This window comes from Neomonachus schauinslandi, chromosome 7, assembly GCF_002201575.2.
Source record: "Neomonachus schauinslandi chromosome 7, ASM220157v2, whole genome shotgun sequence".
Lineage (NCBI taxonomy): Eukaryota > Metazoa > Chordata > Mammalia > Carnivora > Phocidae > Neomonachus > Neomonachus schauinslandi.
The window spans coordinates 86,573,260-86,587,564 of NC_058409.1; the positions used below are offsets into that span (position 1 = coordinate 86,573,260).

The following is a 14,305-nucleotide window of genomic DNA, read 5'->3' on the forward strand; positions in this document are numbered from 1 at the left end:
GGGAAGTGGGTAAGGGATGGGCTAGATGGGTGATGGTTATTAAGGCGGTCACTTGTTACGATGAGCACTGAGTGTTGTATGTAAGTGATGAATTCCTGAATTCTCCAGAAACTAATATTCCACTGTTAACTACCTGAAATTTAAATTAAAAAAAAAACTTGAAAAAACAAAAAACAAAATAGTTGATACACTAACATTCTTCAACAGTGACCAGTTAGTTGTGTTTTTTTTTTATTTTATTTTTAAGTAAACTCTACACAAAGTATGGGGCTAGCTAACTCAGGATACTTACTGAAACAGCTGTTACTTATCTTGGCCAACACCTTAACTTTGGGTCTTTCCTCATTTATAAGATTATAAAATTGTACTAAATGGTCTGTATTGTTTTCATTTGAAAAGTTTAAAAATTTGTTTCTTGCTTCCATGCTTATTCAGTGTTTGTGGTGTTCCTCTCCTCTCTTTTTCTTATCTTCTTACAGAAATGACAGAAGAGGAACAGTTTGCTCTGGCTCTCAAAATGAGTGAGCAGGAAGCTAGGGAGATGAACAGCCAGGAGGAGGAAGAAGAGGAGCTCTTGAGGAAAGCCATTGCAGAAAGCCTGAATGTAAATATGCTATGTTGAAATAGTTTGTGAGGATTGATTAGCAGTATGTATATTTTTATTACTTCTGCAGTGTTATAGTTGCATTAAGAACTAGCTCTAGTAGTTCGTAGGGTTTTAAACTAGCAAATATTTCCCATAATAATTTTTAAAGTGCTTGTTGAATTGTTGAACCCAATTTGAAGTGTTTTAATTTTATATGAAAGAGTTTTCTTCCACCCCATAGATTTTCAATACATGGTTTAAGAGAGCTAAGTAGTTGGCAGCTTCTGAAAAGAGTTACCAAGTCCCAAGAAACCAAAAGGGAGCAAGATAAGGTGCTTACCTCCCCTGTTTTGGGGGAGAACAAAGGCAATGAGAAACTAGAGGTGGGTTATGGAAAAAAGAATGAGCAGTTAAACATTTTTCAAATAATGTTAAATTGTGATTTGAGTATGTGCAGTTGAAATTATTTTAAATGTGAAGAATATTTGCCAGTGTCAGGTCCTGAGCCATCCTTTATGTCATTCATGTCTCTATATTAGAAAAGGGCTTAGTATAGTGATCTACTATAGCATTTTGCACATAGTAGGCATTTGGTACACATTATGGAAGTCATTTGATTTGAGCATCTACGTTTTGGAAAGAATCTCTAAGGGGACAGTGGCCTCCCTGTTTTGTCCTTCCTATGACCCTTCATGTATAGCTGTTTTAATAATAAACCTGGTCTGGTGTGGGATCACTTGTTTCAGAGTTGCCGGCCTTCTGATGCTTCTGCTACCAGATCTCGACCTCTGGCCACTGGACCATCTTCACAGTCCCACCAAGAGAAAACCACAGACTCTGGGACCACTGAAGGCATGTCTCCCTGTTCTGACTCCTTCCACTCATCAAGTATAACTATATCACAGGGATCTCATGCTGAGAGTAGATGTACAGAAATGCCCCAAATCCCTTTGGTGGTATTAAAGAGGTTAAATCCAAAAATAGTTGAGATCTCGCTAATATCCAGCATACTTTTATCTCCAAGGAAAAGTCAACATTTGGTTAAACACAAAGAAGAGCCTTTTACCCACATTATGTAATTCTTGGTAAGTGATAACTTACCAAGCCCTCTTAATAAAGAACAGTTTGTCCTTAGCCCTACTTTTTCTCAAATACCTACAGGCATATGGCAGCTGGTACCTCCATCACTGTTTAAAGGCTCACATATCAGTCAGGGAAACGAGGCTGAGGAAAGAGAGGAGCCTTGGGACCACACTGAAAACACTGAAGAGGAGCCGGTCTTTGGCAGCTCAGGAAGCTGGGATCAGTCAAGCCAGCCAGTGTTTGAGAATGAGAACGTTAAATGTTTTGACAGATGTACTGGCCACTTGGCTGAGCACACACAGTGTGGGAAGCCACAGGAAAGTACTGGGAGGGGTTGTGTTTTTCACAAAGCTGCCCAGGGTAGGGGGGACACATCTAGGCACTGTCTGCCTACCCCAGCAGATGCCAAAGGTCTCCAGGATGTTGGGGGCACTGTGCACTACTTCTGGGGTATTCCATTCTGCCCTGCTGGAGTAGATCCTAGCCAATATACCAAGGTCATTCTCTGCCAGTTGGAGGTTTATCAAAAGAGCCTAAAAATGGCTCAGAGGCAGCTCTTTAAAAAAAAAGGGTTTGGGGAACCAGTGTTACCTAGACCTCCTTCTCTGATCCAGAATGAATGTGGCCAAGGAGATCAGGCTAGTGAAAAAAATGAAGGCATCTCAGAAGATATGGGAGATGAAGACAAAGAGGAGAGGCAGGAGTCTAGGGCATCTGTCTGGCACTCAAAAACCAAGGATTTCCAAGAAAGCCCAATTAAAAGCTTGAAAGAGAAACTTTTGTTGGAGGAAGAACCAACAACCAGTCATGGTCAGGTAAGGGTCAGTGATGCTGTGATTAAGGATGATTTATTCACAGTTTAAACAAGGATTATTATAGCTATTTGTTCTTTTCTTCTGATTTTTAAAGTAACATGTGCTCACTATGGAAAATTAGGAAAGTACAGAAGAGTATAAAGAAGAAAAAAAATTACCCATAATCTCAGCACCAAGAGGCAATCATCATTTCTATGCATTTTAAAATATTTTTTCTTTTAAATTTTTCAACAAAATGAAGACTCTTCTGTATAAGCTGTTTCTTTTTCCCACTTAATAGTTTGTTAGATCTTTTCCTATTTATTAAGTATACTTGAAAACATTATTCTATTACATGGATGTATCATAATTTATTTTTTATGTTTTAAAATTTTTATTATTTCTAAAAAGTTTTTGAATAGGTAGTAATATTCATGTGCCCCATAAATCAGAAAGATGTTAATGAAAAGTCTGTCTCCTATCCCCTCCCAAGCCAACTAGTCCCTTCCCTGAAGTCAACCTGTATCACTGGTTTCTAGTGTATCCTTCTAAGATATATTTTTGTGGTACAAGCAAATGTGTATACATACTCTTTTCCTCACCTTTTTTTACACAAATGATCACATAATCTATACATTATTCGGTACCTTGCTTTTTTTCATTGAAATACTTCTGAGATCATTCCATAACATACATACTTAAAGAATTTCTTCCTTTTTTTGGATGTGTAATATACGGTGTATGGATGAGTTTATTTTATCCAGTACCCCTAATGGTGGACTTTTAGGTTGTTTCTAATATTTTACTATTACAGACACTACTGCAGTGATTACTCTTGTATGAAGATGTTTCATCCACATGGGAGATATTTGCATAATTTCTTGTAGATGTAATTGGTGGATCAAGGGGTAATGCATTTACAATTTTGTTACTGTTGCCAAATTGCCTTTTATAGAGGTTGTATAAATTTACACTCATAACAGTGTATGAGTACCAGCTTCCCCCTACCCATTCCAAATCAGTACCATCAGGACTTTCTCATCTTTGCCAATCTGAGGAATGAAAAATACTATCTCAATACAGTCTTAATTTGCACTTCTCTTATTGTGTGTGCAGTTGAAACCCATTTATATTTCCTTTTCTGTCTGTTTAGATCTTATGGGCATTTTTCTTTTTCAACAATCTTTTTCTTAGTGGTTTCTAGGTACCCTTTATATATTAGGGGAAGTGGTCCTTTTTGATATGAAGAGTAGTTTCCCAGTGTATTTTTTCCCCCACATGATGGTATATTTCTGATTTTGCTTGTGATGGTTTTCTATAATTTACCAAAAACAGTCCCCTGTTTGGGAACATTTAGGTTGTCTTTTCGGTTTTTTTCTGACATATCTTTTTTTTTTTTTTTATAAGATTTTATTTATTTATTTGAGAGAGAGAATGAGAGTGAGAGCATGAGAGGGGGGAGGGTCAGAGGGAGAAGCAGACTCCCCGCCAAGCATGGAGGCCGATGTGGGACTTGATCCTGGGACTCCAGGATCATGACCTGAGCCGAAGGCAGTCGCCCAACCAACTGAGCCACCCAGGCGCCCTTTTTCTGACATATCTAGATTGTACTATATCAAAGCTTATGTTCTGTTTTTTTCTCTGGGTATTATAAAAGCAATCATATAATTACAAACTGTGTAAATTATAAAAAGTATTCTGTTTTATGACTATACTGTTCTTTGTTGCTATTTCTGTTTTTGGGCTCTGAGTTTTTGGTTTTGTTTTGCTGTTATTTTATGCTTTCTGTTATGATAAGGGTTCAACAAATGGTAGCTATGAGAAATGTCACAGCATAGAGTAGAGAGCATAGGTTTGGAGTTTGAATTTTGACTTTTATGTATGTCTTTGAGCAAGCCATTTAACCTCTCTGAATCTCAGTTTTTACATCTGTAAAGTGGGAATAGCAATTCATGGCTTACAGTAGTTTTAATGATTAAAGTCAATTATGTAAAATGTCTAGTGTGATGCTTAGGAGATTATAGGCACTCAAATGATGGTTCTCTCCAAGGGATCAGAAGGCCATTCATTGAGGGTACCTATGGGAATCATTCTTCCTCAGCAGCCGTATTCATCCACATTCTGGAAAGATTGCTGTATGGGAAGAAAAAGCATTTTTCTTAACAATTCTTCTAGTGACTTGCCTCTTTTCCAAAGGAAAGTTAGGTTGTGCTTATGATAACATGTTTTGTTTGTTAGTTCTTTGCAACTCAGAGATACTTCCACTTAAGAGAATAAATTAACTCTAAAGAATGAACATTTATTTATTGTATTTGTTGACCGATTTATTATAATTCAGTTTGTTAGCTTGAAAATCCCAGGGAACAGAGTTGTAGACCATAGACTTGTGTTAAGTTCTGGTGTTTGAAAGCAGTGCCTTTGGAATAGCCTGAAAGTGTTCAGAACCTAATGGCTGGCCCTATAAAAATTGAAGTTCTCTAACTTCCCTGAACTGGTCATCAAATACTATAGATAGTATTATTGATTGTTAATATTTGGCCACAACCAATCAAATCAAGCTAGTTTAATTAAAAAGAGGACTTTATCATAAGGAAACAGGGTGCCTCCTAAATTCGAAAACAGGATGGTAACCAAGCCTGGACAAGGTACAGGGTCTAGAATATCATCTGTAATTTTTCTACATCTCATTGCTATATTGTATCTGCTTCATTTTTCTCCCTTGCGTATTGGCTTCATTTGCTTCTCTTTCACAATGGTAGGTAGAAGACACTGATCCTACAGCTCCCAAACTTAAATACAGGTTAAAGGAGATTTATTCTTTCTCAATACCAATTTCAAATTTCTAGGAAAGGACTTGACGATCCCTTTGGGTAGTAGCCTTCACCAGCCCAATTGACTGTGGCCTAAAGTGGGGTCTGTGTCAAACTGTACAAATGGCTGAGTCCACTGCTATAATACAGTGGGAGGGGTGACATGCTGGCCTCAGTAAAAGGAGACCAGGCAGACACCTAGTAAGTATCCAGGATAGTCATTGTCATTAACATTAATTTCAGACATCAGTTAGAACTGTTGAAAAATGCTGAAGAGTTTAAAGAATAAAGTTGAAAGCATTCACGATCCTGTTATTCGGTGATATATATTCCTTCATCTTATCTTCTGTACCTATTTTTGTATGGTTTCTATCATATTTTTGTATTTTTAAGTTAACATTATGTAAACATTTTCTTATGTTAAAATTATAGATTTCACCTTTTTATTTTTAAAGATTTTATTTATTTAATTGACACAGAGAGAGAGACAGCGAGAGAGGGAACACAAGCAGGGGGAGTGGGAGAGGGAGAAGCAGGCTTCCCACTGAGCGGGGAGCCCGATGTGGGGCTCGATCCCAGGACCCTGGGATCATGACCTGAGCCGAAGGCAGTCGCGTAACCAACTGAGCCACCCAGGCGCCCCTAGATTTCACTTTTAATGACTACATAATATTCTGGCTTATGAATTTATCATAATATTTTAACCCTTTTCCTCTTGTTAGATATTTTGGTTGTGATAAACATCTTTTTTAAATAAAACGTTGTTTTATTTAAAATTAGTATCCTTAGGGGAGCCTGGTTGGCTCAGTTGATGGAATGTGCGACTCTTGATCTCGGGGTTGTTGTGAGTTCAAGCCCCATGTTGGGTGTGGAGATTACTTAAAAACAAAATCTTAAAAAAAAATAAAATTAGTATTCTTAGAGATAGGGAGCAAGAAAAATTCTGGATTAAAGAGCTATGAACATTAAAAAAAAAAGACTTGCTATTTATTGCCAAATTGCATTTCAGAAAGGTTTCTCAGATGTGTACTCCTTCCCTTTAGCAATGTATGAGAATGCTTAGTTCACTGCAGTCTTGCCAACACAGAATAGTGTCTTTACAAAAAACAAAACAAATAAAACTTAACTAATATTACAGTCAGATAATGAAGGTCTACAATTGTAATTTCACCACTTATATTGGTCTTTTGCTTTCAGGAACTGTGGGTAGAAAGAATTTCTGTTTATTAAACATTTTCTATTGATTTATGACTTTGCTGGAGCTGCCCGTATATATATATATGTGATACTCCTTGGTTGAGAGAGATAGTGAAAGGTTCCCAGAACTAGGGACTTAGACAAACATTCACCTTGGGGCAAATCACTTTAAGTATATATGAAGGTTATAAAAGCTTTAGAATCATATAACTAATTTCTGGCATCACACAAACAATAGAGAGGTTATGTTAATGAAGATGGAGAGGTCATCTTGTTGGCTATACAGCAGGGAAGTAGAGGAGTAGCATATTGATGTGGTCACTACTCTTCAGGGTCTAATCTTTAATTTTTCAGCCCAGATACTGGAATTTGTTTTTCTCAAATGGCCAGATTCGGGGGAGGGGGGGTGAGAACTGACTTTGACTAGTCAAACTTAAAGCTGATATGTACACCAAATGACAGTTTGTTAAATTATTATGGGAGATAGACATTTTTGGTGACCAGAATATTCAGGTCCACCATCTACTGTACCTCCTTGTAGGATGAAGGTACCTAGAGGGCTGAAAATAGTAATCAGGAAATGGTAATATTTAAGGGATGATTCATCTAGTCTGTGGAAAGACCTAGTACCTGATAATAGAGGACTTTTGTATGGTGACCAGATGATGTGTCTGTTTATTTTTATTTCCCAGGCTATGGTGTTGAAGATACTGCTTGATTCTGAATCTTTGGATTTTTCTTTTTTAGATTCATTGCAGACTATTATCCCTTTTTCATTAACATGTTATTTCTTTAGGCAGAATGCAATGTCTTGATTAGGCCACAGCTTCCTTAGTTTAAGTTATATTCCTATCATGCGACCCTGTTCAACTTGATTAGATTTGGATATTCTAATAAAATTTTGTTTGCTTATTTTGCTATGTTATTTTCATATTCTGGAAGAACCTCACTTTACTCCTGTGTGTTTAGATTGCAGTCATTGAGGTGTAAGTTTAAAAATTAGAAATGATTTATTGAAATGAAGACATTCTTGAGATTCTATGTTGAAATGGTTGTAAGAAGATTATTTGAGTAAACAACAACAGTAGTGGTTAGAACATGGATTTTGGAGTCAGATCCCAGCTCCACTTTTGGCCAACTCTGTAATTTTGGGCAAATTATTTAACCCGTCAAAGTTTCACTTTCCTTGCTTCCAAAAAACCTTAATAGTTTCTGCCTCAAAAGGTTCTTGTGAGGATTAAAGGAGATAATGCATTGTAAAGTGATTTGTATAAAGGCTTGGCACTTAATAGGTGTACAGTAATTAAAAAAAAAAAAAAACCAAGAAAGGTAAAGATACGCTTTAGCTGAAGGTAGAGATGGAGTATCTTATAACTCACCATTGCACTGATTGCTTCTGAAGTCCCAAGTTTAGTCAACTATAGTTATTCTAAGATGGTAAAATCTATTAAATGGGCACTAGGTGTCAGTATCTACTTTTTTTTGATATCTCAGTAATGAAACTTTTGTCACTGCAGAGTTCACATAAATAGGTGACGTATTTACTGCTGTTGTATTTTAGTCCTTTTGACAGTTCAACCCTCATTTTGCATAATGACTGCATTCCTGATCATTGTACAGTTTATCTTCCCTTTGAATGAAGGCTCATCTCAGCTATTTCTGATTTTAGTATATTTTATCATTTGCCAGAGTGGTACAGAGATGCCTAACTCGCCTAGGTTATTTATATCCTGTTAGGAGACCCTGAAAACTTCAGCTAGTAGCTTTCTTCCTATTGGAAGAAGCCTCACAGCTCAGGCACTTCTTATAAGTTTCTCTAAGGCAGCAGTAGCTGCTTTTTCTGTGCACCTACATTTAATGAGCTGACATTTGCACCAACTTTACTATTAATCATAGAAAATAATCTTTTTTTTTAATCTAGTCCCTATTTGTTACATTTCTTAAAAGATATCCCTGTAGCCAGATACTAAAATCACAGTGGCACATTTGTAGCAAAAGGAATCTTAAAACCTTCCCTTTGGGATGTTCTGTGTTATGGCTTGGTTTGTGTTCATAGAGACTTCTTTCACAGATTGCAGTGTTTTTCCCACTGGAATATTTCCATTGAAAACTGGGCTTTTCTCTGTATTTCCTCCTTCCACAACAAAACTTTATAGTTGCTTTTTTGAAATCATAATTCATTTGACTCACCAGTTAATATTTATGTGTCTTGCATTTTACAGAGTACATCACATATATTATCTTTTTAAATTCTCACAATGACAGTCTGTGAGGCAGTCATTAATAACCATTTTAAGATGAGGAAACAGATTGAGATGTGACACCCTAGATTACAGAGTTAATGGGTGATCCAGCTGTGATGTAAATCCCACTCTTCTGACTCCACATGATATGCTCTTTTTTACTGAAACTTACTGACTTATGTAAAATGTTTTATTCTTATTGCTAATTGCTGAGTGATAATGCTGAGCAATTAACTTTTTTTTTTAAAGAGGAGAAACCAGTTCATCTGTGCCTGTATATTTAGGATGTTATATTTCTTTGCAGTCTTCCCAAGGGCTATTTGTCGAAGAAACTTCTGAAGAAGGAAACTCTGTACCTGCCTCACAAAGGTAAGATTATAAGTTGTTGGGGGTCTGAATTCCCTGATAGTGCCAGAGTAAGAGAGATGAAGCACATGACTGAGACTGTACAGGGACAGCTTGCCAGGGATCTTTTAGCTCTTTTATAAGCACAGACTAAGAAAAATCATTATCTTCCAGTTCTCAAATATGTATCTCATAGAAGCCTGGAATATTAGAGTGGAAGAGATCTTAGAAGGTGGTGGTGTTGGTGGTGGTATAATAGAGCCATCTTGGCACATATCCCATTTATACCATTCCTGAAAGTGTTTACATCCTGCTACTCTCTCAGCCTAGCTTCCTATGCCAATCTAAAGGCTCTAGACTAGTTTCTTTACAGTCCTTCTAGTCCTCCTGTCCCCTTTTATTCCCTCTGCTTACGCTTATTTTATCTGCATGTGCAAACTGTGTACATCTTTTAAGTCTACTCTTAAGAGTAGACTTATATTTTTTATTGTATTTACCTGTATTTACTGTATTTTTTATTATTCATATTATTCAGGTCACAAAGAACATGGGTCACCCTCACTCCCTGTCCTGTGCCACTTTTAATCTGATTATATCTTATTTTTCCCTTAAATTGTTGTATTTGCATTACCTCCTCAATTATTCTTGCTGATTGATTGATGGGGTTACCTTCTTAGGTCTTCTCACTTAATAATATATAGTGGCTGATTGATTACAAACTGCACTTATCAACTGGATTGGATTTTTAATTTTTCCTTTTATCTGGTAGTTGACCTTTGGGGATTACTCAAGGGCTTAATTTTGTGTCAAGTGATCTCCATCTCTCGTATGGAAGTTGAGGCCCAATTACCATTTGCTGTAATTTGGTGGTGCTTCTTAGGGTTTTGGTTAAGTTGAAAGTACTATGTATTTCCTTCTAAGTTCAAGAATATGGTTTTGGTTTGATTCTCCTGCTGTTAAGACGATTTTGGAAGTGGTTTTAACTGGAATAGGCCTTTCGCTTCTTCCAGGCCCCTCTGCTCTGTTGTGGTGAGCCTGTGCAGAGCAGATGTAAGTTTTAATAAATGATTATATGCTTTGTCACCAGGAGAGAGTTGGAATTGCAGGCAATGTGGTTTGACTTCAAATTGATTAGCCCATTTTATAAATGTCAGCAAATTGTTTTGTGATGGACCCTTTGAATAGAGCCCTAATGTTACATGCAGAGTAAACTGTGTCTGGCTTGGGTTTACAACAAATGTTATGAGATGTTTTATTTAGAGAGAGAAATCACCTGTGGTTTCCTATCAGGATTTAGTTATTTATCATGAATCGGTGATGGTTAGTCTCTCTTCTCTGTGGTTCTTGGTTGATGTAAGGTTTTATTTTTTAAGCATCCTCTTGCATACTTGATCAAACTAGTCATAAAGCTCTGTGAAGCATGAAGGGGTAGCTCAGATGCTCAGATCTCTCAGCCATGTGTTCCAATGTCAGGAAGAGATTGCACTCCATGAACAGGCAGAGTAAACTCTGGAAGGCTGGATGATGGGAGCAGGTCATAATTATGTTACTCTCAGAAGAGATATTTAACTTGTGTGGGCAGGTTTTGCTGCAGGGCAATTTGGAATTGTATCTTTTTGTTGCTTGGAAAGCCACATCTTGAGATAAAGAGCAAATTTAACTGCAAGGTGAGGGAAAAGCGAGTGTGTTAAGAGAATCTCCATATTTTCTTTTACGAATTTACAAATCTCTAACCTTCAGAAGGCTGAGATGGAGGCTATAAAACATCATTGATATTCTTTTTTTTTTTTTTCCTCTAAAGGTGTATTTATTTATTTGAGAGAGAGAAAGAGCACGCTTCAGTGTGTGCACAGGGAGAGGGGCAGAGTGAGAGAATCTTTAAGCAGAGACGGGGAGCCCAGTGCAGGGCTCAGTCCCACAACCCATGAGATCATGACCTGAGCCAAAACCAAGAGTCAGATGCCTAACCTAGTTAGCCACGTAGGTGCCCCCTGTTGACATTCTTTTTTTTTAAGATTTTATTTATTTATTTGAGACAGAGAATGAGATAGAGCATGAGAGGGAGGAGGGTCAGAGGGAGAAGCAGACTCCCTACCGAGCAGGGAGCCCGATGTGGGACTCGATCCCGGGATTCCAGGATCATGACCTGAGCCGAAGGCAGTCGCTTAACCGACTGAGCCACCCAGGCGCCCCCCCTGTTGACATTCTTATATGGGAGTGGAGTTTTTGTCTTCTAGGGTATTCACAGATAGTCCTTACCCTTCAACTTTCCTTTGTAAAGACTCAAAAAGGGGGGTCTTTTGGTTCAGTGATTTCACTGGAACCAGAGTTGTAAGCATGTTTATTTTCCCCATTTCTGGCCTGGAGTTTTCACTACCAATTCCTTGCTTCCCTGTTGTGCTTTTGTGGTATTGGACAGCAGGTATTGGATTACTTGTGGCTTTGTAAATGACTCACCATTGCTTTTGGCCCTGTGTTCTGATTTATTATACTGGGATTCACTTGGGGTTTGGTTCTTTTTCAGCATTGCTGCTTTGACCAGTAAGAGAAACTCAGTCCTTATGCCAGAGAGTTCTGCAGAGGAAAGCACTGTGTGTCCTGGTAAGCACCCCACTGATCGTACTGAATTTCTGATCCCTAGCTATCTACCTTTTCGTGCCTATTAATTTTTCTTGCTTTTCCAACCCACTTTCAGGAGGTTTATGTGTGATTGATGTATGTGTGTACTTATCTTCTCCACATATATACATGTACACATACTTTTACATATACGCTTTTTTAGTGGACATTAGCTCTGATTCTCAGTCTTTTCTCAGAGATATTTTAGTTTTGAAATTAATGTGCTCTTTTGTCTCCTTGTTTGCTTACCAGCCTCATCAGAGATGGCAGCAAAGCCATCAGGAATAGCACTTAACTGTACATTCAGAGGCAAGAGGACTCTATATTTTGGTTTATGGGTTCTCCAAATTGGGCTGTCCTCAAATCTGCCTGTCATTAAGCAGATTAAGCCTCAGAGTCTTTTACTAGTTTTACATTGCCATTCACTCCTTATAGCAGAGGGAGTCTAGAAATTGAATTTTGTGCAGTTCTGTCATTACTTATTTTTAATCTCAGATAAGGCAATTAACTTGGTTAAGTACTGTACTTTGCCTTTTGTTAATTGTAGAGATGAAAAGACATGTGTACCTTACTTTAGGTACAAGAGATGCTCATTCAGAGTTGCACATGAATAGATTTTGACATACAAAATAATTTTTTTGTTTTAATCACAACAAACTTATTAAAATTAAAAAAAAATTTTGCTAATGGGATTTTATTTACTTATTTTAAGATTTATTTATTTGAGGGAGGAAAGGGTGAGGGAAAGAATCTAAGCAGACTCTGCTGAGTACAGAGCCCAATGAGGGGCTTGATGTGGGGTTTGACTCTCTGGGCTCAGTCCCATAACCCTGAGACCATGACCTGAGCCGAAATCAAGAGTTGGATGTTTAACCTACTGAGCCACCTAGGTGCCCCTGTTTGTTTGTTTGTTTGTGTGTTTATTTATTTATAAGATTTTATTTATTTATTTGTCAGAGAGAACAAGCAGGGGGAGTGGCAGGCAGAGAGAGGGAGAAACAGGCTCCCCTGCTGAGCGAGGAGCCTAATGTGGGACTCAATCCCAGGACCCTGGGATCATGACCTGTGCCGAAGGCAGATGCTTAACTGACTGAGCCACCCAGGCATCCCTATTTACTTTTAATTGAAGTATAGCAGATACACAATGTTACATTAGTTTCAGGTGTGTAACAGTGATTTGACATGTGTGATGCTATGCTCCCCATGAGTGTAGTTACCATTTATCACCCTCCAATGCTTTTATAGTACTATAGACTATATTCCCTCTGCTCTACCTTTTATCCCTGTGACTTATTCATGCCATAACTGGAAGCCTGTATCTCCCACTCCTCTTCACCCATTTTGCCCATCCCCCACCTCGATACACAAAATAATTTTATTTTTTTTAAAGATTTTATTTACTTATTTATTTGAGAGAGAGAGAGAGAGAAAGAGAGCAAGCGAGCACAGGGGGAGGAAGCAAAGGGAGAGGGAGAAGCACACTCTACACTGAGTATAGAGCCCGACGTGGAGTTCCATCTCATGACCCTGAGATCATGATCTGAACCGAAATCAGACACTTAACTGACTGAGCCATGCAGGTGCCCCACACAAAATAATTTTGTTTTTTTATTTTTATTTTTTTAAAGATTTTATTTATTAGAGAGAGAGTGTATGAGCGGAGGCAGGGGGAGGAGCAGAGAGGGGGAGAGGCAGACTCCTGGCTGAGCAGGGAGCCTGATGCAGGGCTGGATTCCAGGACCCTGAGCCAGAGGCAGACGCTTAACTGACTGAGCCACCCAGGAGCCCCACACAAAATAATTTTAAATGAACTAAGATACCAATTATCTAAGGGAACTCTTGAGTTGAATCATTGTATAATATGAAGAATTGTTTTGTGATATGAACCACTACTTTTTAAGGAATTTGTTTTAGGTTATATTTTCTTTTTTTGCTTTTCTTAAAAGTGAGGCCAATTATATATATCAGTAACCTCATTCATATGAGATTGAGGGACTTCCTATCAATGTTTAAACTCTTTGGGCAGTAAGTATTGTACACATAATTACCGTAAGTCATACCTAGTTTTCCCTTAGGTCTCATATAACCTATCAGGGTCAGAGAGACACATAGTTTTCTTATTTTGGTTTCTTTCAACTTTTTTTCCTACAGAGACTTAAACTTAGTTTACACATTATTCTAGGAAAGACCTATAAACATTTATAAACATTTGGCAGCATATCATAAAAGGTCTTTCTTTACTTATTTTTAAGTTTAATTTTCTTTCTTTCTATTGAAAGTGGTTTCTTTCATATTCATACAATTCATATTTTATATAAATTCATATAAAATGTATTTGAATTACTGCCTGATGATACCCACTAAGAGACCTCACTACCACGTGCTCCGATTTTGGCAGGAGCATTCAGGAATGCTGTGCTATCTTTGTGAAAAGGAAACTTTACAACTCCGTCCCCTCCCCCGCCCCACCTTGGATTGCTGACTATGCCATCCTGTTAGGAAGTCACTCAGTCTGTTTAGGATGATGGCATGTGATGTACCCAGGGATCTTGCAGGAGGAACCTGTAAATAAAATAATTTTGAAAGCCCTAGTTAATGAGAGAGGAAAAAGGCCCTTCAGGACTGAGG

The 14,305-nt window shown here is 37.8% G+C and overlaps 1 protein-coding gene across 1 annotated transcript in view; it reads left to right on the forward strand.

Moving 5' to 3' along the window:
* UIMC1 (ubiquitin interaction motif containing 1) overlaps positions 1-14,305 on the forward strand; it is a 178,138-nt gene that overhangs the window by 121,424 nt on the left and 42,409 nt on the right. Inside the window, exons 4-8 of the mRNA XM_021698718.1 lie at positions 480-604; positions 1,333-1,438; positions 1,748-2,484; positions 9,018-9,082; positions 11,583-11,659. Of these exons, the coding sequence (XP_021554393.1) occupies positions 480-604; positions 1,333-1,438; positions 1,748-2,484; positions 9,018-9,082; positions 11,583-11,659 (1,110 nt within the window). The remainder of the gene's footprint in view (positions 1-479; positions 605-1,332; positions 1,439-1,747; positions 2,485-9,017; positions 9,083-11,582; positions 11,660-14,305) is intronic.